Source organism: Pleurodeles waltl, chromosome 12 (assembly GCF_031143425.1).
Source record: "Pleurodeles waltl isolate 20211129_DDA chromosome 12, aPleWal1.hap1.20221129, whole genome shotgun sequence".
Taxonomy (NCBI): domain Eukaryota; kingdom Metazoa; phylum Chordata; class Amphibia; order Caudata; family Salamandridae; genus Pleurodeles; species Pleurodeles waltl.
The window spans coordinates 207,172,753-207,193,887 of NC_090451.1; the positions used below are offsets into that span (position 1 = coordinate 207,172,753).

Consider the following 21,135-nt stretch of genomic DNA (forward strand, 5'->3'; position numbering starts at 1 on the left):
CAAAACGAGGAATAGCTATAAATATCTGCTGTCACTACTTGCCCTGGCCTCCTGCTAACTGCAGTGTTAATGGATGACACTGAAACATAAAACCATCTCTCAACTCAGAGTTATTTAACAGGGCCTGACCCTGAGCTAAACAGTTCAGAAGTGTTGCTCGAGTGAATTTTAGAAACCCCTTCATGCAATTTAACAAAACCTTTTGTGCAGTATAATTAAAATATACATGCTAATTCTTATAACCTTGACCTAGGTAAGGAGACAAGGAAGACTGCTTATAAAGGTCATTAAGGGTGAATGTGAATCACATTAATTTAATACACAAGCACCAAAAGTAAAATAAACGGTAAAGAAATATGCAGTAAAGCACTGTAAAGGGCATTTCTTCTGCTCAGCAAATAATGCATACTCAGGCCTTCATGGAAGACCTGCTGTCACAGACAACTAACTCTGTCCCTTCAAGGATAGGTCACAGACACTTCACTCGGAATAAGCTACCCTAAGACAAACACTTTTGAAAAATATGTGCAGTACAGATGCATTGTCTGTATGTAGGTACCTTTACTGTCTTGTGCACTTTGTTTTTCTTGTCAGCAGGGCCCTACAGATAGGCAGTTTATTACACAGCTAACATTTGTCTATAAGACGAAGATCATAGGATACTCAGCCTAGCGACTGCAGTCAGACCTTGGCTGGATGCCTGCTAATGCACCACAGCCCACTTTTCCACTGCACTCTTCTTCCATACAAGGTATGTTACAGAGACAGGTAGCGCTGTAAACTATTGTACCGGTAGACATTGTACCTTAGTGAGCCAGTGAAACAGCAATAACATGCTTATAAATGCCAGGTAGTGCATATCAGCAGTGTCTGATCGCCTTAAAACGTGTAAATATTACCTATTTCAACTGCGTGCATGTGATATTTAACCAACTGAAGCAAGCTGCAATAGTGCTTAATTAAAGTCCCTTACTTCAATGTGATCTGTGCATGAAACGGAAAGCACATCCAGCTTTACTAGCACAGATTCTTTGTTAGAAGTAAATGAAAGGATTTGTTCTCTTATCATCTTTATCTCATTCTGTCATTCTTACTTTCATCACTTTACTAGCAACAAAGCTTCTGCTTACTACAAATAATATTCCTTCTTACTCTTGCAGCTATTCGCTGTCTGTTACTCTGCTAAATATTCCTACTCTTAACTCTACTTCCTCCTTCTTACTCTGAATACTCCTACTGAGTCCCTCCCACCTGCAGCAGCGGTTCCTGCTCTAACCTGCATTTCAGCAAAGAGAGAGATGGGTGCCTCAACTGCTACAGTTTTGCATGTGTAAGAAATGCAATGATGAGCGCAGGGTTTGGATAGCCATCTTAAAGGGTGCTCAGAGGTTTGTGCTGCCCTTCTTTTCCTTTAAGGAAAATCAGTGACCTGCCTGCTGCTGGAGGAAGGTTGGCTTCCTCAGCATCAGGTTCATGTCTGAGGGAATATCACCTTAGTGTACTGGCACTGAGATAGTTTGAATAGGAAGTTACTCCCATTGCATTTCAGTTATAGCTCAGCTATATATGGCATTCGGATGCCATCTGCAACTGACTTTTCTATTGAAGGTCCTTCTGCGAATGTAGCCAACACTGCCCTTTTCAGATTGCTGATGTTAATGCCAGAATTCCCAAGAAAATAAATGTTTAAATTGGCTGCTTAGTGGTTGTGTCATATTTGTTGCTAAGGATTGTCAGAGATATGTATTCTATTTAGTTCTGTGACATGCAGAATATGATGCAAGCTGCTGCCACTGAAGAAGATGCTTTCATGGCAGGAACGTGTGGTTTAAGGCTTCAAGGCCTGGAGTAAAAAGAAGTGAATATTTGTTGCTGATAAAGTGCTTTATTACAGCATCAGTTCAGTGACAAAGTAGATCACAACTACGATTATAATACCTTCACAGCAATTAATTTCAGGGAGGAAAATGGAAGTACCCCGATGCCGGGCTTACATCCTCCCATCTGCAAAAAAAAGTAACGTAACAGCGAGCCATGGCCAACTGCCAATAGGTCAAGGGAGCCGCGGGTCGAAAAAGTTTGGGAACCACTGCTGTAGGAGTTGAAATTGTGTGAAATAGTGTTCTTAGTACATCCTGTCCTACTGTGGCCTGTTGTGCTGCTAACATCTACACAGTAATGCTTGGTAAATGCAAGTTGACCAAGTGGCTGCTTTACAGATTTCTGTCATTGGTATATTTCCTAAAAATGCCATTGTTGCTCCTTTTTTCCTGGTGGAATGAGCTTTTGGTGTTACTAATAGCTGCCTTTTGGCTTTCAGGTAACATGTTTGGATGCATTTTACTAGTCCTTGTTTTGAGATAGGATTACCAGTATGTGTTTTTTGGAAGGCCACAAATAACTGTTTGGTTTTCCTAAATCATTTAGTTCTATCAATTTAATACATAATGGCTCTTTTAATGTCCAATGTATGCTGTGCTCTTTCTGCTAGAGTCTGGCTGTGGGAAGAAGACTGGGAGTTCCACTGTTTGATTGATATGAAACGGTGATTACCTTTGGTAGAAATTTTGGGTTTGTCCGAAGTACTACTTTATGTTTGTGTACTTGTATGAAGGGTTGTTCAATAGTGAAAACTTATATTTCACCAACTCTCCTTAATGAAGCAAATAGGAATGCTACATTCCAAGTTAGGTATTGAATCTGACATGAATGCATAGGTTCAAATGGTGGACCCATGAGTCATGTGAGTACAATATTTAGATTCCATGAAGGCACTGGGGGTATTCTTGGTGGTATGATGTGTTTTAGTCCTTCCATGAAGGCTTTGATAACAGGGACTCTAAATAGAGAGGTGTGTTGTATATTTTGCAAATACGCTGAATTAGCAGTGAGATGTATTTTGATGGACGAAAAGGCTAAATTTGCTTTCTGCAGATTACACATGTAACCTACAGTTTCTTGTACTGATGCTGAAACAGGGGCAATCTGTTTAGATTGACTGTAAAAAACAAACCTTTTTCATTTGTTCGCATAACACTGCCTGGTAGTGGGTTTTCTAGCTTGTTTAATTACTTCCATACATTCTGTTGGAAGATGTAGATATCCAAACTCTAAGACTTCCAGAGCCAAATCGCTAGATTGAGTATTGCTGGATCTGGATGCCTGATCAGTTGTCTGTTTTGTGTTAAAAGATCTGGTCTGTTGGGCAGTTTGATGTGTGGTACTGTTGACAGATCTAACAGTGTTGTGTACCATGGTTGACATGCCCACGTTGGTGCTATGAGCTTGAGTTTGTTTTGACGCAGCATGTTGACTAGAAATGGAACGAGTGGGAGAGGGGGGAAAAGCGTAAGCAAATATCCCTGACCAGTTAATCCATAGAGCATTGCCCTTGGATAGAGGGTGTGGGAACCTGGATGCGAAGTTTCAGCATTTAGCGTTTTCGCTGGTGGCGAATAGGTCTATGTCTGGCGTTCCCCAGTGATGAAAGTATGTCTGAAGCACTTGGGGATGAATTTCCCACTCGTGTATTTGTTGATGAGCTCGGCTGGGAACATCTGCTAATTGGTTGTGTATCGCTGGAATGTATTGTGCTACAAGGTGAATGTTGTTGTGTATTGCCCAATTTTTTGTGCTAGAAGGGTCAGTTGCGATGAGTGGGTCCCTCCTTGTTTGTTTAGGTAATACATTGTAGTCATGTTGTCTGTTTTGATCAGAATGTGTTTGTGAATGAGAAGAGGTTGAAAGGCTTTGAGTGCTAGGAATGCGGCTAGCAATTCTAGGTGATTTATGTGAAGTTGTTTGTGTTTGTTGTCCCATTGTCCTTGAATGTTGTGATTGTTGACGTGTGCTCCCCATCAATCATTGATGCATCTGTTGTAAGTGTGATTCGAGGCACAGGGTCTTGAAATGGCCGCCCCTTGTTTAAATTTGTGGAATTCCACCACTGAAGCGATATGCGTGTTTGGTGGTCTATCAACACTAGATCTTGAAGTTGACCGTGTGCCTGTGACCATTGTTTTGCAAGACACTATTGTAAGGGCTCCATGTTTAATCTTGCATTTGGGACAATGGCGATGCATGATGCCATCATGCCTAACAGTTTCATGACAAATTTGACTGTGTACTGTTGGTTTGACTGAATTTGTGCCAATACATTGTGGAATGTTTGTATTCTTTGTGGGCTTGGGCTTGCAAGTGCTGTTTGCGTATTTAGCGTGGCTCCTAAATACTGTTGAATTTGCGCTGGTTGCAAGTGGGATTTTTGGTAGTTTATAGAGAACCCTAGAGTGTGTAGGGTTTGTATCACATAATGTGTATGGTTTTGACACTGTGTATGACTGTTGGATTTTACAAGCCAATTGTCGAGATATGGAAAGACATGGATGTGTTGCCTTAGGTAGGCTGCAACTACCGCAAGGCATTTCTGGAGCTGTTGTTATCCCGAAGGGTAACACTTTGAACTGGTAATATTTTCCTGTATTACAAACCTGAGCTATTTTCTGTGCGCTGGATGGATGGGTATGTGAAAATACGCATCCTTGAGGTCTAATGTTGCCATGAAATCTTGTTGTAGCAGTGGGACTACATCATGTAGCGTTACCATGTGAAAGTGTTCTGATAGGATGTAAGGATTGAGAGTTCTGAGATCTAGTATTGGTCTCAAGGTTCCATCTTTTTGGGGAATAAGAAAGTACAGGGAGTAAACCACTGTTCCTATCTGATGTTGTGGTACAAGCTCTATGGCTTGTTTGAGTAATAGTGACTGCACTTCTTTTTGCAACATGGAGATGTGTTGGGAGGGGAGCTTGTGTGGTTCTGGAGGTATATCTGGGGGAATTTGTGCCAATTCTATGCAGTAACCATTGCAGATAATAGAAAATACCCAATTGTCTGTTGTAATGGGTAACCAATTTTTGTGGAACGTTTGCAGTCTTCCTCCCACAGGTAAAGTGTGATGAGGGAAGATGTGGAGCGAGTCACTGTTTTGTCTGTGAGGCTTGTTTTGCTGGCTGATATTTTCCCCTACCTCTAGGGAATTGGCCTTTATAAGTTCCTCGAAACCCACCTCGTTGGTATTGAGGCTGGTAAGATGATTTGGATTGTGAGGTGGATGCCTCAGGTGTTTGTGCTCCAAAAACATCCCTGTATTGAGGTTTTCGAAATGAACCTCTGTATACAGAGCACCCATGGCTTTAGCGGTGTCTGAGTCTTTCTTCATCATTTTAATGGCCGTATCAACTTCAGGGCCAAAAAGCTGTTTGTCATTGAATGGCATATTAAGGACAGCCTGCTGGATTTCAGGTTTAAACGCTGACGACCAAAGCCATGCGTGTCTCCCAATAGTAACAGCAGTATTGATTGTCCTAGCTGCTGGATGATATCTTTCATCTCGTCTCAGTGGGCCATATCATACCTAGCCAGTAGTGCTTGGAAGTTGGCTATTGTTAATTGATTGGCTGCTTGCGATATTACTCTTGCCAGCAGCATCGAATTTCCTGCTCTCCTTGTCTGGTGGTGGTGCATCACCAGATAATTGGGAGTTGGCCCTTTTCCTTGCTGCACTCACAACTACAGAATCAGGAGGCAGTTGTTGAGTAATGAATGCCGGGTCAGAGGGAGGTGGTTTACATTTTTTCTCCACTCTGATCCTGGCCTTGACTGGCTCATGAAAAATTTGATGTGCGTGTTTTAACATGCCTGGAAGCATGGGAAGGGACTGATAAGTAGTGTGAGTGGAGGATAATGTATTAAAGAGAAAATAATCCTCAAAAGGCTCAGTGTGCATGGCGACATTGTGGTATGATGCCTCCCTAGCCAGAACTTGAGTGTATCCAGTGCTATCTTTTGGTGTTGATGGTTTGGAAGGATTGTAGTCCGGGCTGTTATGGGAAATGGGATCTGGATCATAGAGATCCCATGGGTCAACATTGTCATGTTGTGAATCTGCAGAGTGTACAGGAGACTGTGCAGGTGTAGGAGTAGTAGGTGGAGAGACAATCAGGTGAGGAGAATGAGGAGACTGATAAGGTGAAAATTGTGGAGGGGGAGATTTTTGCTTAGGCCTTGGCACTTTAGCTGGTGGCTGATCAGTGTCCAATTGTCCTTGAAAGGCGAGCTTCCTCTTAGACTTCAGAGGAGGTGCAGTTACATTCTTGCCAGTGTCTTTATGAATATGAATTCTGGCCTGTCTTTCATCAATGTCCTCCATTTGTGTGAGTTCCTCTGAAAATCTATGGCTTTCTTTAAGTTGTTTCGAAAGTCCATGCTCCTCTGTGTAGCTGGGTCTTTTCGGCTCCGAAGCCGGTTTTCTCGTGATCGAGAGGCCATGAGTGGATGTCGGTCTTGGCTCAGAGAGTGGTTTTGGAAGCTTAGACTCGATGGGTTGGTGTTTGCCTGTTTCGGAGCCTGTGCTTCGGCTCGAGTCCGAAGGCTTCGGTGACGTGGCCTTTCACAGTTGTTGCTTTGTCACAGGAGGTCTTTTTGCGGGTCGAGCCATGGCCTTCTGGCAGTGGCGTTCCCGAGGCCTTATGTTTGGGCTTGAATTGGACAGGGGCAGGCGTACTCATGTGCTGTCCTGCCGTGACCGGTCTGTCCTCCATGGACTCCTGCTCTGAATCGGACCCTTGGACGGAGACTGCGGTGTGCATAATCTCCTCTTCCTCCATGTCGAGATGTTCTGTGCTTCTGGACGCCATTTCCAACCTGCGCGCTCTTCTGTCTCATAGAGTCTGCTTCGAGCGAAGGTTCTGCAGGCCTCACAAGTCTCCTCTCGATGGTCTGGAGATAGACAAAGATTATAGACGAGATGTTGGTCTGTATATGGGAACTTGGCGTGGCATCGAGGACAGAAGCGAAATGGGATCTGGTCCATGAGGGTTCCACGGGGTTGGCCGGACCAGCCCCGAGTTGGGTGCGGGTGCCCCGAAGGGCAAGTAAAGAAGTTGGATTCAACGGTACCGAAGTGTCGATGAGAGATGATACACGATCGAAACAATACCAGTGAATTAGAGAGTTTTTAGAACTTTTCCGACTCGAACTACCGGAGCGAAAGAAACACGTCCGAACCAGATGGCGGAAAGAAAACAATCTAACATGAAGTCGATGCTCATGCGCAATGGAGCCGAAGAGGAGGAGTCACTCGATCCCGTGACTTGAAAACACTTCTTCTAAGAAAAACAACTTGTAACACTCTGAGCTCAACACTAGATTGCAGGACTATGCACAGCATGTATATCTGCAGCTACACATGCCATCGGACATTAATATATACACACACACATCCATACACATTTTCAGGGAAAAAAACAAAGGTTATGGGGGTGTTCTAGTTAGGTTCTGAATTTACTCGTACAAAACCATAGAAATTCAGCAGTTAGAGTTCTTTCAAGTAACAATAACTCTTGCCCTAAGGTAACAATAACTCATGCGCTTGCCATGCAGTTTTCTTATCAATAATTTTATAGCAAATGTTGCAGTGATAATATCAAAGATACCATAGAAGATCTCCTAAATTAAATAATATGGTGAGTAATTGACTGTGCATGCCGAAGGTGCGGATTTTAGTCTGCCTAATTTCTCAGCTTTTGTCTGTCTTGAGATAAATACACATTGTTGTGTATTGTATCCAGAAGGGATCATACTAGGAACATAGTTTGTTTGGGTATAGTTGCTGATTTCACGAAAATTGACAGTGAGACCCAGCTTTTGAAATAGTTTGAAACAGGCTTGTCTGGCTCTGGATTCTTGCTACGGTATTGGGGTTTTAAGTAGTCAATTGTCCAAATAGGGAAACACCTGGTGACCTTGGCTTCTGAGAGTGGCTGCTACTGGTGGCCAGACACTTGGTGAATATGCCAGGTGTTGGCTTGAGTCAGAATCGGGGGACTGTGAATTGGTTATGGGTACTGGCTATGGTGAAGCGAAGATATTTTCTGTGTTTGGGATATATGGGGATGTGAAAATATGTATCCTGCAAATCGAGAGTCGTCCTAAAATCTCTGTTTAGGAGATGTAGGATATCTGAGATGGCAACCATCCAAAATGACTGCTTGTGTTGGCATTTGTTCAGTTTTCTTAAGTGAAGGATGGGCCTCCATTCCAGTTTTCTTTCATGTAAGGAAGAAGTGTGAGTAGAAGCCTATGCCTTTTTGTGAAAATGCAACTCTCTATTGCTCCCTTTGAAAGCATGTTGAGGGTTTCTTTTTTTTTTTTAAAGTGAGGATGACAGTGGGTGGGTGCTCCTGTTGGGGGATTGTTTGGCAGGCTCTTTACAAATTCTAGGGTATGGCCATAAATGACCAGGTCTAATACCCATTTATCCAATGTTATTTCTTTCCATTGGGGTAGACGGCTGGAGATCTTCACACCCCAGAGGATGGGATGTAATGTCTGTAACCTGCACCCAGTGTAGGTCACTGTTTACGACCTGTGTATCTACCCTGGAAGGGCCGCTTTCAGCGAGCACCTCGCTTGATATAGGCTGCTGCAAGAGGTTGACTGTACTGCTGCTGGTAGGCAGGTCTGTATAGGGATTGCAAGGGCTGAAACTGTTGAGCGTTGGTATAACCTTCTGTTAGTGGGGAAAAAAAACCTTCCACAAGTTCCCTCAAAGGGCGATTTCCTAAATTGAAGGGTGCTGAGGGATCCAGCTGTGTCTGTCAGTTTTTATTGCTAGTAGAGCCTCATATGTGCTTCCCAAAAGGTGTTTCTCCATCACAGGCCATCTCTAATACCTTAGATTGGACTTCTGGACTGAAAGATGAGGCTTTAAGCAATCCTTGTTGTCTGAGGACTGCTGCCCCAGCCAGCTGACGGAAGCCAGTGGAGGAAATGTCCAATACTCAGTCTACAAGGCTACCGATATTGGACCACATTTGGCAATCGTAGCGACCCAGGATCGCAAGAGAGTGGCTGCTCTTACCATGATGGCAGACATGAGGGAAAACCTCTTACGCTTACGTATATTATCTAAATGTCTGTCCTCTCTGTCTGGTGGCGCAGAGGTGGTAGCAGAAGAGTTCTTGGATTGATGTTTCGCAGCTTGTACAATCACAGAATCTGGTTTGGATGACCTGTAAGGCAAGCAGGAGAATCTTCCAGAACTTTATACTTTTTTTCCACATGGAGTGGCACTGCAGCTACTGTAGCTGGGTTCGTCATTATTGTTATTCCCTCCTCCCAGATGTAATCAATGATGGGTATAGCTCTAACTGATTTTCTTGCTTGTGCTTTAAAATCATAAAAGGAAACAGCCAGACTGCTTGATGAAAATTTGGAGGTGGAATTTTGGTGCTGCGCTGTCCATTAAGTTACGAAACTCCCCCGATGTCCTCTGAGGGAGAATCTGAAGGATGTGGCAGTGGAGGAGAAGGTGTGGGGATGAGGTAATGATCCCACTCATTTTGTGGAAGGTGATGTTCTGGGATTTCTCCCTCCTCTCTTTCATCCTCCAATGAAGATGGGTCATCCCTTGGTGGTGCCGCTGTGTTTGACATGGGTGTCACCCTGGGTGTCATACGCGGAGGGATAGGTCTTGCTGTAGTGGTTCAGGGAATCTTTTTCTGTAATCTTGCAACTTAGCCTGCAAGTCTTGGTAAGTGAAATGGGTAACTGTACCTCATCATGCCTTGGTTGTGAATAATAATGGTATTGTTCAGAATGCCTCTTTGGTGTAAGAACATAGTACTGGTGGTTGTATTGCTCCTCCACTTCATCTATGTCGTGATCCTGACACTAAACTAATAACTCAGTTGGAGTGTGTGCACCCTCAAAAGGTCTATAATCATCTGACTCTTTCATATCCAGTCGAGGAGATGGAGGAAAAGGTGAAACTTTACTGGAGGACATTAATTCAGGTGTCAATGTATTTGTTTTGTCATTTAATCATCGCAGTCATCGACATGATTGTAAAAGCTAGAATTGCCAGCGTCGATGGGTGGAATCCTGCCGTTGGTATTGCCGTCGACTGTCTTGGATAGTAGCTGAATCCTCGTTTACGAAATAGGTGAGCAGACAGTTGTCGCCGTTCTCGCAGAAGATGGCCTCATAGACAAGATGATGATGAATGGTCATCGATAAGACTGCTGTCGACTGTGATATCGTCATCGATGGTGTTTTCATAATAATTTTTGATTTCCTCATCAATGGTTCCCGTCTTCAAAGGAAATGTTTTCTTTTCTCCTTTCTCAGAGGATCTTTAAGGGCTTTCTGCTCTCTTCAGATGATCTTGCCCTTTTGTGTGACCTCTATAAGGTGCCATTGTCTTTCTCAGAAGTTGTGGACGTCTGAGTTTTAGACTTCTGTGGCCACCGAAGTAGCCTCCCCTCTATGTCTTTCAAGGTCTTAGAAGAGAAAGTGCAACATTTTGCATTCTTTTACCTGATGCATCGGGTAGAGGCAATAAAGACAGTCCTTATGTGGGTTATCCACATGCAGTTGTTTTCTTCCACAGGTCTTGCAGGATCTGAAGAGACCTTTTCTGGAAGTATCAGACATGTTCAGGCTATATTCTTTGATCTGAAGAAGAACTAACTGAGCAGAGCTCAGGGAAACTCTTCTCAGGACATGCAGTAGAAAATCTGAGGGATGCAGCCTCTCTTGTAAGTATTCTACAGGGTGCTGTTGCCTGATTTGTCATAGCTCAACTTTGGCCTTTTTTTTAAAAAGGACACAGATAAGTTATTAAAGTGACTGTTCACTGCCATTAGGGCCTAAGGTAATGATACATACTGCTTTATTATGGTACCGTGGGACTCCCACTTCAACGAAGGGGAATGATTCAAGCATGGGAATCTATGAAAGATCCAATACTGGAAAAGGTGCATACTCTTGCACCAGGAGATAGCAAGTGATCCTTGAGACCCTCACGGGTGAGTATCCACGCTTTATAAAAACTGATTGAGTGCAACTGTACAGAACCAGGGCTGTGGGTGCACAGTGGGCATATGAGCTCTTACATTACAGGAGGCAAAAAGGTGTTTTGGAGAAGATAGATTTCGGGAACAGGAAGCATAAATATAATTTTTTTTTTTTTTTACATTGGGTCAATTGCCCAACACCCAATCAACAGCAGTGGAATAAAATGAAAAATAATAAAGAATGCACAGCTTACTTGCGCCTCAGTGCAGCTACTTGCCAGAACACATTCTGAGTCTTGGGATTCGACCACTGAATGTGGCTGCGTTAATCTTGGAAGGATTAAGTACAATTTGAGTCTGCATAAAACTTTGGCTGCAGCCACATCAAAACAGCAAAATACATGTTTGTAAGTAATGCTGCAAACGGCTGAGCACCTGGGCAGTGCGCAGCAGGACAACTGGCCTCCTGTGGGTTCCTCCACAAGCTGAAGTAGGGGCAGCTAGAGGACTGTCAACCGGTTCAGGTGTCCACCTTTCTGCTACAAGTTAGACTTGCGCCTAAAACAGTGGCAGTGTCAGTGAGTGGCACTGGCAGAGGTGACAGCTTGTAGGGGCATCCTAGGCAAACTTTGATTAATACGTTCTTTTGATAAATTAAGCAACTTGTGGCATTTGAAACCTCTGCATTTAAAATTCACTGCCACTGATAATGGAATCAACAAGAGATGCACACTACGATGTTTAAAGTTTGGACTAACCTGATTTTCCAGCGGCATGTTATAAACCTCTGAGTCCAGCAGCATGGTGCACGCACTGAAAGGCACAGACTGATTGGCAATCGTTCTCGCTGCCCGACAATGAACCCGCAGAATTTCTTGCTCACAAGAAACAATGAGCTTTTCCTGGAGAAAAAAAACCCCATAAATCAGTCATCAATGCATTGTACCAACACATGTGGAAAAGATATATTACATTTTGTTCTACAAGTAAGAAAAACTTGTGAATCTCAGCATTCTTAAAGGGACATACCCTCAAAGGCCCAAACACGTCTTGTCAGGAAGCAGCAGCTGCTGTTTTCAGATTAATGCTTAGTCCTTGCACCTAGCATGTGCGCTCAGTTTTTGCGCCTAGTGGAACAGAGGTAAAGCACACCTTACCCATCACAGCACCATCCTCTCCCCTTCTCTTTATCCCTTCTCTGATACCAAACGCATTTCAAAGTGGGCCTAGAGGTAGGGATAAGTACTAGCCAAGCACTGATATGTTAATAAGCAGTCTGTTGCCCACTTCTGTCTACTCCATTAAACTTCTGTGGTCCCCGGTAGCAGCCTATAAATGACCTCAACCTCTGAATAAGTACTTCGAAACCCCTGAAATTCCAACCAATTAGGGTGCCGTAACAGGTGAATAGTAGTAATAAAACAGTAAAACAGACACTTAAAACTACGTGAAATTAAGGATAAAGTTACTCACCTGTTTGCCTCTGTGAATCTGCATATTTCTGCCCTCTAGTGGTGCAACCTAGAAATATCTAGGGGTCAGCATAATTTAGTGTAGCGTAATTACATGAATAGTGCAAAATTATGCATAAATACATGAAATGCATCCAGCACTCCAGAGACTCCATAAAGGTCCTTTTGGGTAAAAATTCAACTCGAAAATGTCATTTAGATTGGATTTCCGACTGATTACGTTCAAAACACTGCTGCTCACATTCAGATTTATAGCTGCACTACAAAATTACGAGTAGGGTCAGCCCAGATAAAAAAAAAATCTATCTAAAATGTTTGTGGACTGCCCAGGTCAAAGCAACGGTCACTTACGATCAAAAAAATTGCTCTCCGCATTCAGATTTGTAGATTGGTGCTCAAAAATTACCTGATCTGCTCGGGTAATATTTTTTTTCTTTTTTTTTTTTTTACCTGAACAGTAGTACATCTTGTTAAAATTTCTCCTCGAAATTATAGAATGTGGCCTAATGGTGTAATCTTGGTACTTTTGTGTAAATTTCGTTATATGAAATTACCAAAATTATACTGTAGGGAAATGGCTCCCTGTTGCAGTTACCCCCCACTTTTTGCCTGATACTGATGCTGACTTGACTGAAGTGTGCTGGGACCCTGCTAACCAGGCCCCAGCACCAGTGTTGTTTCACTAAAAATGTACCATTGTTTTCACAATTGGCACACCTCTGGCACACAGATAAGTCCCTTGTAAAAGGTACCCGTGGTACCAAGGGCCCTGTGACCAGGGAAGATCTCCAAGGGCTGCAGAATGCGATGTGTCACCCTTAGAGACCCCTCACCTAACACATGCACACTGCCATTGTAGATTGTGTGTGTTGGTGGGGAGAAAAAGGCAAAGTCGACATGGCATCCCCCTCAGGATGCCATGCCCACAAAATACTGCCTGTGGCATAGGTAAGTCACCCCTCTAGCAGGCCTTACAGCCCTAAGGCAGGGTGCACTATAACACAGGTGAGGGCATAGCTGCATAAGCAATATGCCCCTACAGTGTCTAAGTCTATTCTTAGACATTGTAAGTACAGTGTGGCCATATTAAGTATATGGTCTGGGAGTTTGTCAAAAACGAACTCCACAGCTCCATAATGGCTACACTGAATACTGGGAAGTTTGGTATCAACCTTCTCAGAATAATAAACACACACTGATGCCAGTGTTGGATTTATTAAAAAATGCACACAGAGGGCATTTTAGAGATAACCCCTGTATTTTACCCAATACTTAATTGCAGGACTGACTGGTCTGTGACAGCCTGCTGCTGAGAGACGAGTTTCTGACCCCGTGGGGTGAGAGCCTTTGTGCTCTGAGGACAGAAACAAAGCCTGCTCTGGGTGGAGGTGCTTCACACCTCCCCCTGCAGGAACTGTAACACCTAGCAGTGAACCACAAAGGCTCAGGCTTCGTGTTACAATGCCCCAGGGCACTCCAGCTAGTGGAGATGCCTGCCCCCTGGACACAGCCCCCACTTTTGGCGGCAAGTCCAGGGGAGATAATGAGAAAAACAAGGAGGAGTCACCCACCAGTCAGGACAGCCCCTAAGGTGTCCAGAGCTGAGGTGACCCCTGCCTTTAGAAATCCTCCATCTTGATTTTGGAGGATTCCCCCAATAGGAATAGGGATGTGCCCCCCTCCCCTCAGGGAGGAGGTGCAAGAAGGGTGTAGCCACCCTCAAGGACAGTAGCCATTGGCTACTGCCCCCCAGACCTAAACACACCCCTAAATTTAGTATTTAGGGGCACCCCGGAACCCAGGAAATCAGATACCCGCAACCTGAAGAAACAAGAAGGACTGCTGACCTACAAGCCTGCAGAGAAGGAGGAAGACGACAACTGCTTTGGCCCAAGCACTACCGGCCTGTCTCCAACTTCGAAAACCTCTAACCAGCGACGCATCCAACAGGGACCTGCGACCTCTGAAGCCTCAGAGGACTGCCCTGGACTACAGGACCAAGAAACTTCAGTGAACAGCAGCCCTGTTTAAAACCTGCAACTTCTTTGCAACAAAGAAGCAATTTCCAAAGACTTCACCTTTCCTGCCGGAAGCATGAGACTTCACCCTCTGCACCCAAAGCCCCTGGCTCGACCTACATAAAACCAACACCTCAGGGAGGACTTCCCGGCGACTGCAAGCCCGTGAGTAACCAGAGACGACCCTCCTGAGCCCCCACAGCGATGCCTGCAGAGAGAATCCAGACGCTCCCCCTGACCGCGACTGCCTGTAACAAGGGACCCAACGCCTGGAACCAACACTGCACCCGCAGCCCCCAGGACCTGAAGGAACCAAACTTCAGTGCAAGAGCGACCCCCAGGCGACCCTCTGCCTAGCCCAGGTGGTGGCTGTCCCGAGAAGCCCCCCCTGAGCCTGCCTGCAACGCTAGAGTGACCCCTGGGTCTCTCCATTGTTTTCAACCTAAAATCAGACGCCTGCTTTGCTCACTGCACCCTGCCGCCCCCGTGCCGCTGAGGGTGTACTTTGTGTGTTTTCTCGTGTCCCCCCGGTGCTCTACAAAACCCCCCTGGTCTGCCCCCCGAGGACACAAGTACTTACCTGCTGGCAGACTGGATCTTGAGCACCCCTGTTCCCCACAGGCACCTATGTGTTTTGGGCATCTCTTTGACCTCTGCATCTGACCGGCCCTGAGCTGCTGGTGTGGTAACATTGGGGTTGCCTTGAACCCCCAACGGTGGGCTGCCTATGCCCCAAACTTGAGACTTGTAAGTGTTTTATTTACCTTCAAAACTAACCTTTACTTACCTCCCCCAGGAACTGTTGATTTTTGCAGTGTGCACTTTGAAAATAGCTTATTGCCATTTTAACAAAGACTGTACATGATATTGTTTTAATTCAAAGTTCCTAAAGTATCTAAGTGAAGTACCTTACATTTAAAGTATTAATTGTAAATTTTGAATCTGTGGTTCTTAAAATAAACTAAGAAAATATATTTTCAATATAAAAACCTATTGGCTTGGAGTAAATCTTTGATTGTGTGTTCCTCATTTATTGCCTGTGTGTGTACAACAAATGTTTAACACTACCCTCTGATAAGCCTACTGCTCGACCACACTAACACAAAATAGAGCATTAGAATGATCTACTTTTGCCACTATCTTACCTCTAAGGGGAACCCTTGGACTCTGTGCACACTATTTCGTACTTTGAAATAGTATATACAGAGCCAACTTCCTACATATACCAAGTACTCCCGCATAATAAAAAATTTGACCTGGCCTAGTATCGACTTTGTGTCATTTCTAATCACACCTCCCTTATGAAGGAGGCCAGAGATTGCTACTGATCATTATCAAAGCATGTTTTGGCTCTTGAATGCGGATCACTCTTTCAAGACATTTTAACCAAACCCAAACAGGAGACAAACATCAGGAAAAGCTTCAAACGTCTGTCATTTTGACATCACTTTTATAACAAACATTGGCAAAGCCGAAAAGGTGCAAGATCTAGTTCAATGTTTTTTTTTTTTTTTTTTAAATAGACATGAAGCACAGCTTAACTAAGTTAAGATTCAACACTACACTTGGAGGCTCAGTTGAAAAGGAAGATATTCAATTAAAGTCAGGACCACTAGGAAACAGTATTGTGTCCCTCCGGGCATGTAGGTTTCTGAATAAAAATGACTGTGCAGTACATACTCCAACACTTGAAGCATAATTTGCAGACTTTAACAAAAGTCATTCCAACTCAAACCGATCACAAGTTAATATAACACTGGGTGCAATGCAGTCCTAACACTTGCAGATTTAACTGACTGATTTCTGTGTTTATGCATTTAAAGAAGTGACAGCTTTGTGCTGGCTGTGTAAAAATCCCTAATTAATGGGTTGAATGGTTGGATTCTGTCTGTAGCTAGATATAAATGTATTACATTTAAAAAAACATATTCAAAACACAGTGAACTATTCTTTTGCATGGCAATTCATACTTCCATCACAGGCCCTGTTCGTAAAACAACTTATTTCAAGAGGATACTAAGAGCTTAAAACAGACCCAAACACATTAGATCTCTTATGAGGTCCAGTGTCTTGAAACCTTGAGGGCTCTGCTGCAGACATACATAATAAAAACAGAGAAGAACCGCTCATCAGAAGCACACATTTCAAGGTAGAAAAGAAACCAAATAAAATGTGTATTGTCTGTGTCCAAACAAAGACAGGGGTAGGGGGCATGCTATGGTTCAAGCTATGACAGGGAGGGGAGCAAACAGAGAGGGGGGTTAATGGATGGGGAAAACGAATCAGGGAGGCCATCAGTAAAGAGAGGGAGGTGGTGGAAGAGACAGGGCAAGCAAAGGAACTTAGTGTGTTTCAGACGACCTGCAAAATGACGTAATCTTCACTTACAAATGTTGTTTCTTTATATCAAACTTGCTTCTCAAAGCCTAAATTCGCGCACTACTCACATGAAGTACTGCCTCATGCTGCTCTTGGATTCACTTTTCAGACTGAAGTTGATTTCAAACAGGAGCAGAACCAGCTGCCAGAAGCAGACATTTCAATGTAAAAAATAAATAAAATAAAATGTGTATCGGCTGTGTCCAAACAAAGGCAGGGGGAGGGGACGGGCTCTGGTTCAAGTTACAACAGGAGGTGGTGGGAGACAAGCAGTGGGGGGGGGGGGGCAGGGGGGAGAGGGCAGGGTGGTCAAGGAATGCAACAGGGGAGGCCAGCCGTGAAGAAAGGGAGGTGGTGGAAGAGACGGCAGAGCAATGGAATATAGAATTAAGCAGTAATGCACCCCCTAACTCTTTGAGCACCAGGTAGGAGAGAAGACGGCCTGCAGATACACTCGTATGGAGTGCTACTTAGCAAATAAAAACAAAAAGTACATTCAGAGAACGCAGCACTAGACAGTGGCCACTGAACAGAAGAAGTACTTGGGCCATGCTCTTCGCCATGGTATGGACAGGCAGGGCAGGAAGACGAACAGACAAATCAGAAGTATGTGAATCAGAGCAACGTTGGAATCAACAAATTATAAGTAAAGGTAAGTACTGGGTGGGTTCCAAGCACCCTTTAAGAGCTTTTTGTATAAGAGATTTTGCAAGTACAACACGAGCACTGTGAGGGGGAAATCTGAAAACAGAGCCATCTTACAAAGGAAGACTATCCAATACCGACTGAGCCTTTCATGTAAACTTTGGTTTGCTTCATGAAACTTGCAGCTTAATACGAATGACCAGAACAGCCGTGTCTTAACCCCTTCGTTAAGGCCTTTTCCCCCTCTTGTGCAGAGCCTTTTTTGGCTATTTGGGGCAGTTCGCGCTTAGGCCCTCATAACTTTTGGTCCACATAAGCTATCCACACCAAATGTGCGTCCTTTTTTCCCCCAACAGCCTAGGGATTCTAGGGTTACCCAGAGTTGTGGGTTCCCCTGAAGGAGACCAAGAAAATAGCCAAAACACAGCAAATATTTTGTTAAAAAAGAAAAAGAAAAAAGGGCTGCAGAGGGAGGCTTGTGGTTTCCCCCCCCCTGAAAATGGCATCAACAATGGGTTTGCAATGCTAAAATGACTTTCTTCCCAGCTTTCAGGAACAGGCAGACATGAATCAGAAAATCACATTTTCAACACAATTTTGCATTTTATTGGGACAAATCCCATTTTTACTATATTTTGTGCTTTGAGCCTCCTTCGAGTTAGTGAAAGAAATGGGTGTGAAACCAATGCTGGATCCCAGAAAGCTAAACATTTCTGAAAAGTAAACAAAATCCTGAATTCAGCAAGGGGTAATTTGTGTAGATCCTACAAGGGTTTCCAACAGAAAACAACAGTTACAAAAATAATATTCATATTAAGGTGAAAAAAAACAGCCATTTTTCTCCACGTTTTAACTTTTTCCTGTAATGTCATATTTTCAAAAACAATATACTGTTATGTCTGCTAGACTCTTCTGGCTGCGGGGATATATATGGCTTGTAGTTTCATCAATAACTCTAGGTACCCAGAGCCAATAATGGAGCTGCACCTTGCAACAGGCTTTCATTGTATACCGGGCATACAGCAATTAATTTGGTGAAATATAAAAAGTGAGAAATAGGTATCAAGAAAACCTTTGTATTTCCAAAATTGGCACACGATAAGGTGTTGAGAAGCAGTGGTTAGCTGCACATCTCTGAAATCTGGGGTGCCCATACTAGCATGTGAATTGCAGGGCATTTCTCAAATAGATGTCTTTTTTACACAATGTCTTACATTTGGAAGGAAAAAATTTAGAAAAAGACAAGGGGCAATAACATTTGTTTTGCTATTCTCTGTTCCCCCAAGTCTCCCGATAAAAATGGAATCTCACTTGGGTGGGTAGGCCTAATGCTCGCGACAGGAAACACAACATGGACACATCACATTTTTACATTGAAATCTGACGTGTATTTTGCAAAGTGCATCGCTGTGGATTTTGGCCTCTAGCTCAGCTGGCACCTATGGAAACCTACCAAACCTGCGCATTTGTGAAAACTAGACACCTAGGGGAATCCAAGTTGGGGTGACTTGTGGGGCAGTCACCAGGTTCTGTTACCCACAATCCTTTGCAAAATTGTGCAAAAAACAAAACAAAAATAAAAATCACTTTTTCCTCACATTTCGGTGATAGAAAGTTCTGGAATCTGAGAGGAGCCACAAATTTCACCCAGCGTTCCCCCAAGTCTCCCGATAAAAATGGTACTTCACTTTTGTGGGTAGGCAAAGGAAATGACCCAAAACAAAGTCTGGACACATCAAAATTGTCAAATACAAAACTACCTCTTTTTTACGTGGGGGGGACGGGAAGAGGGGGAACACCTGCGTTTGTGGTCCTGGGCTCAGCAGCCATCTAGGGAAACCTACCAAACCCAGACATTTCTGAAAACTAGACATCGGAGGGAGTCCAGGGAGGTGTGACTTGCATGGATCCCACAATGTTTTCTTACCCAGAATCCTCAGTAAACCTCAATTTTAGCTAGAAAAAAAAAGAAAATCAATCACATTTTCCCCACATTTCTGTGTGGGATCACGGCACCAGGACAAATTTCCTACCACCCAATGTTCCCCTCAGTCTCCCGGTAGAAATGATACCTCACTTGTGTAAGTGGGCCAAGTGCCTGTGACAGGGAAGAGACAAAAACATGTTGAAAGTGAGGGGGAACTAAAGTGGGTCCAAAGGAGCAGTTTGAAAAAAACAAAACATTTTTAGACAGACAAGTGGGGCAGAATTTTTATCGGTATAGATGAGACAGTGTTGAGTGGTAGGAATTTTGTGGATTCCTGCAGATTCCGGAAGGTTCCATCACAAAAATGTGTGATTTCCTGCAAAGTTGGAGGTTTGCAGGGCATTGTGGGTAAGAAAATAGTGCAGGTGCATGTGAAGCACACCACCCTGGAATCACCCAGATGTTTAATTTTCAGATGTGTATAGGTCTTGTGGATTTTTCTATATGGCAGCGTCCCAAAGTCAAAAAAGTGCAGCCCTCAACAGTCCAAGTGGGATGATTTTGAGAGTTAGCCAAGCTCTCATGGACCAAATGTAAAACCAAAATAATCAAATGTCCTCATGCTTGCCGTGGGATAAGATGTTTTAGTGTGCAGGAGGAGAGCTGAAACACTGTTGGGGCATAACTAGGCCCATACTGGTTAGTAGCCACCACCCCACTATCTTTTTTTTATGTGTAAATTCTCTGGCATCTGGTAGACTTTCTGCACACCCAGGGTGTGGACCTTTGGCCCCATTTATTGGGGGTATGCGACCCTTGCCTAAGGGGCCGCTCCCCTTGTGTGAAATTGATGCAAAAAAATAAAAATATCCCCGGTGCCTAGTGGTTTTAGCCCCCCCACGGGGGCAGACTGGCCTATCAAAAATTGGCTGATCTTCCCCCCACGGGGGCAGAAATGGTTTAAATAAAATTTGCCCCCCCAAGGGGAGCGACCCTTGCCTGAGGGGTCGCTCCCCATATATAAAAAACAAAAGTAAACAAACAAATATATCCCTGGTGTCTAGGGGTTTCTGCTCCCCTTGGGGGCAGATTGGAATAATTATAATAGGCCGATCTGTCTCCTAGGGGGGGGCAGAAAAGGCCTAAAAATATTTTGCCCCCCTGGGGAGCAGTCCTTGCCCAAAGGGCCGCTCCCCTTACGTGCAAGTATAAAAAAAAAATCCCTGGTGTCTAGTGGTTTCTGCCCCCCCTTGGGGGCAGATTGGCCTAATAAAAATAGGCCAATCTGTCCCCAAGCGGAGCAGAAATGGCCAAAATACAATTTAGCCCCAGAGTAGCGACCCTTGTCTAAGGGATCGCTCCCCATCTGTAAAACAAAAATAAATAAAAAATCCCTGATGCCTAATGGTTTTAAAATAGGTTGATCTGCCCCCACAGGGGGCAGAAATGGCCTAAAATAAATTTGCCCCCCGGGAAGCGACCCCTGCCTAAGGGGTCATTCCCCTTGCGTGAAATTGACCTTAAAAAAACAAAAAACTCCATGGTGTCTAGTGGTTTCTGCCCACCTTGGGGTCAGATTGGCCTAATAAAAATAGGCCAATCTGCCCCCCTGGGGGTGGGGGGGGAGAAATGGCCTAAATATAATTTGCCCCCTAGGGGAGCAACCCTTGCCTAAGGGGTCGCTCCCCACCTCTAAAAAAAAAAAAAAAAATGAAAAAATAAAAAAATGAAAAAAAAACCAAAAATAAAAACCAAACAAACAAAAAAATTGCCCTGGCACCTAGAGGTTTCTAATACCAATAGGCCGATCTGCCCCCAGGGGAGCGGAAAATCCC

At 44.0% G+C, this 21,135-nt stretch overlaps 1 protein-coding gene across 2 annotated transcripts in view; it reads right to left on the reverse strand.

Annotated features, from left to right (window-relative positions):
- ANKRD11 (ankyrin repeat domain containing 11) overlaps positions 1 to 21,135 on the reverse strand; it is a 1,021,414-nt gene that overhangs the window by 4,598 nt on the left and 995,681 nt on the right. For both annotated transcript variants that reach the window (XM_069216659.1, XM_069216660.1), the window contains exon 12: positions 11,618 to 11,761. In XM_069216659.1, coding sequence (XP_069072760.1) covers positions 11,618 to 11,761 — 144 coding nt within the window. The remainder of the gene's footprint in view (positions 1 to 11,617; positions 11,762 to 21,135) is intronic.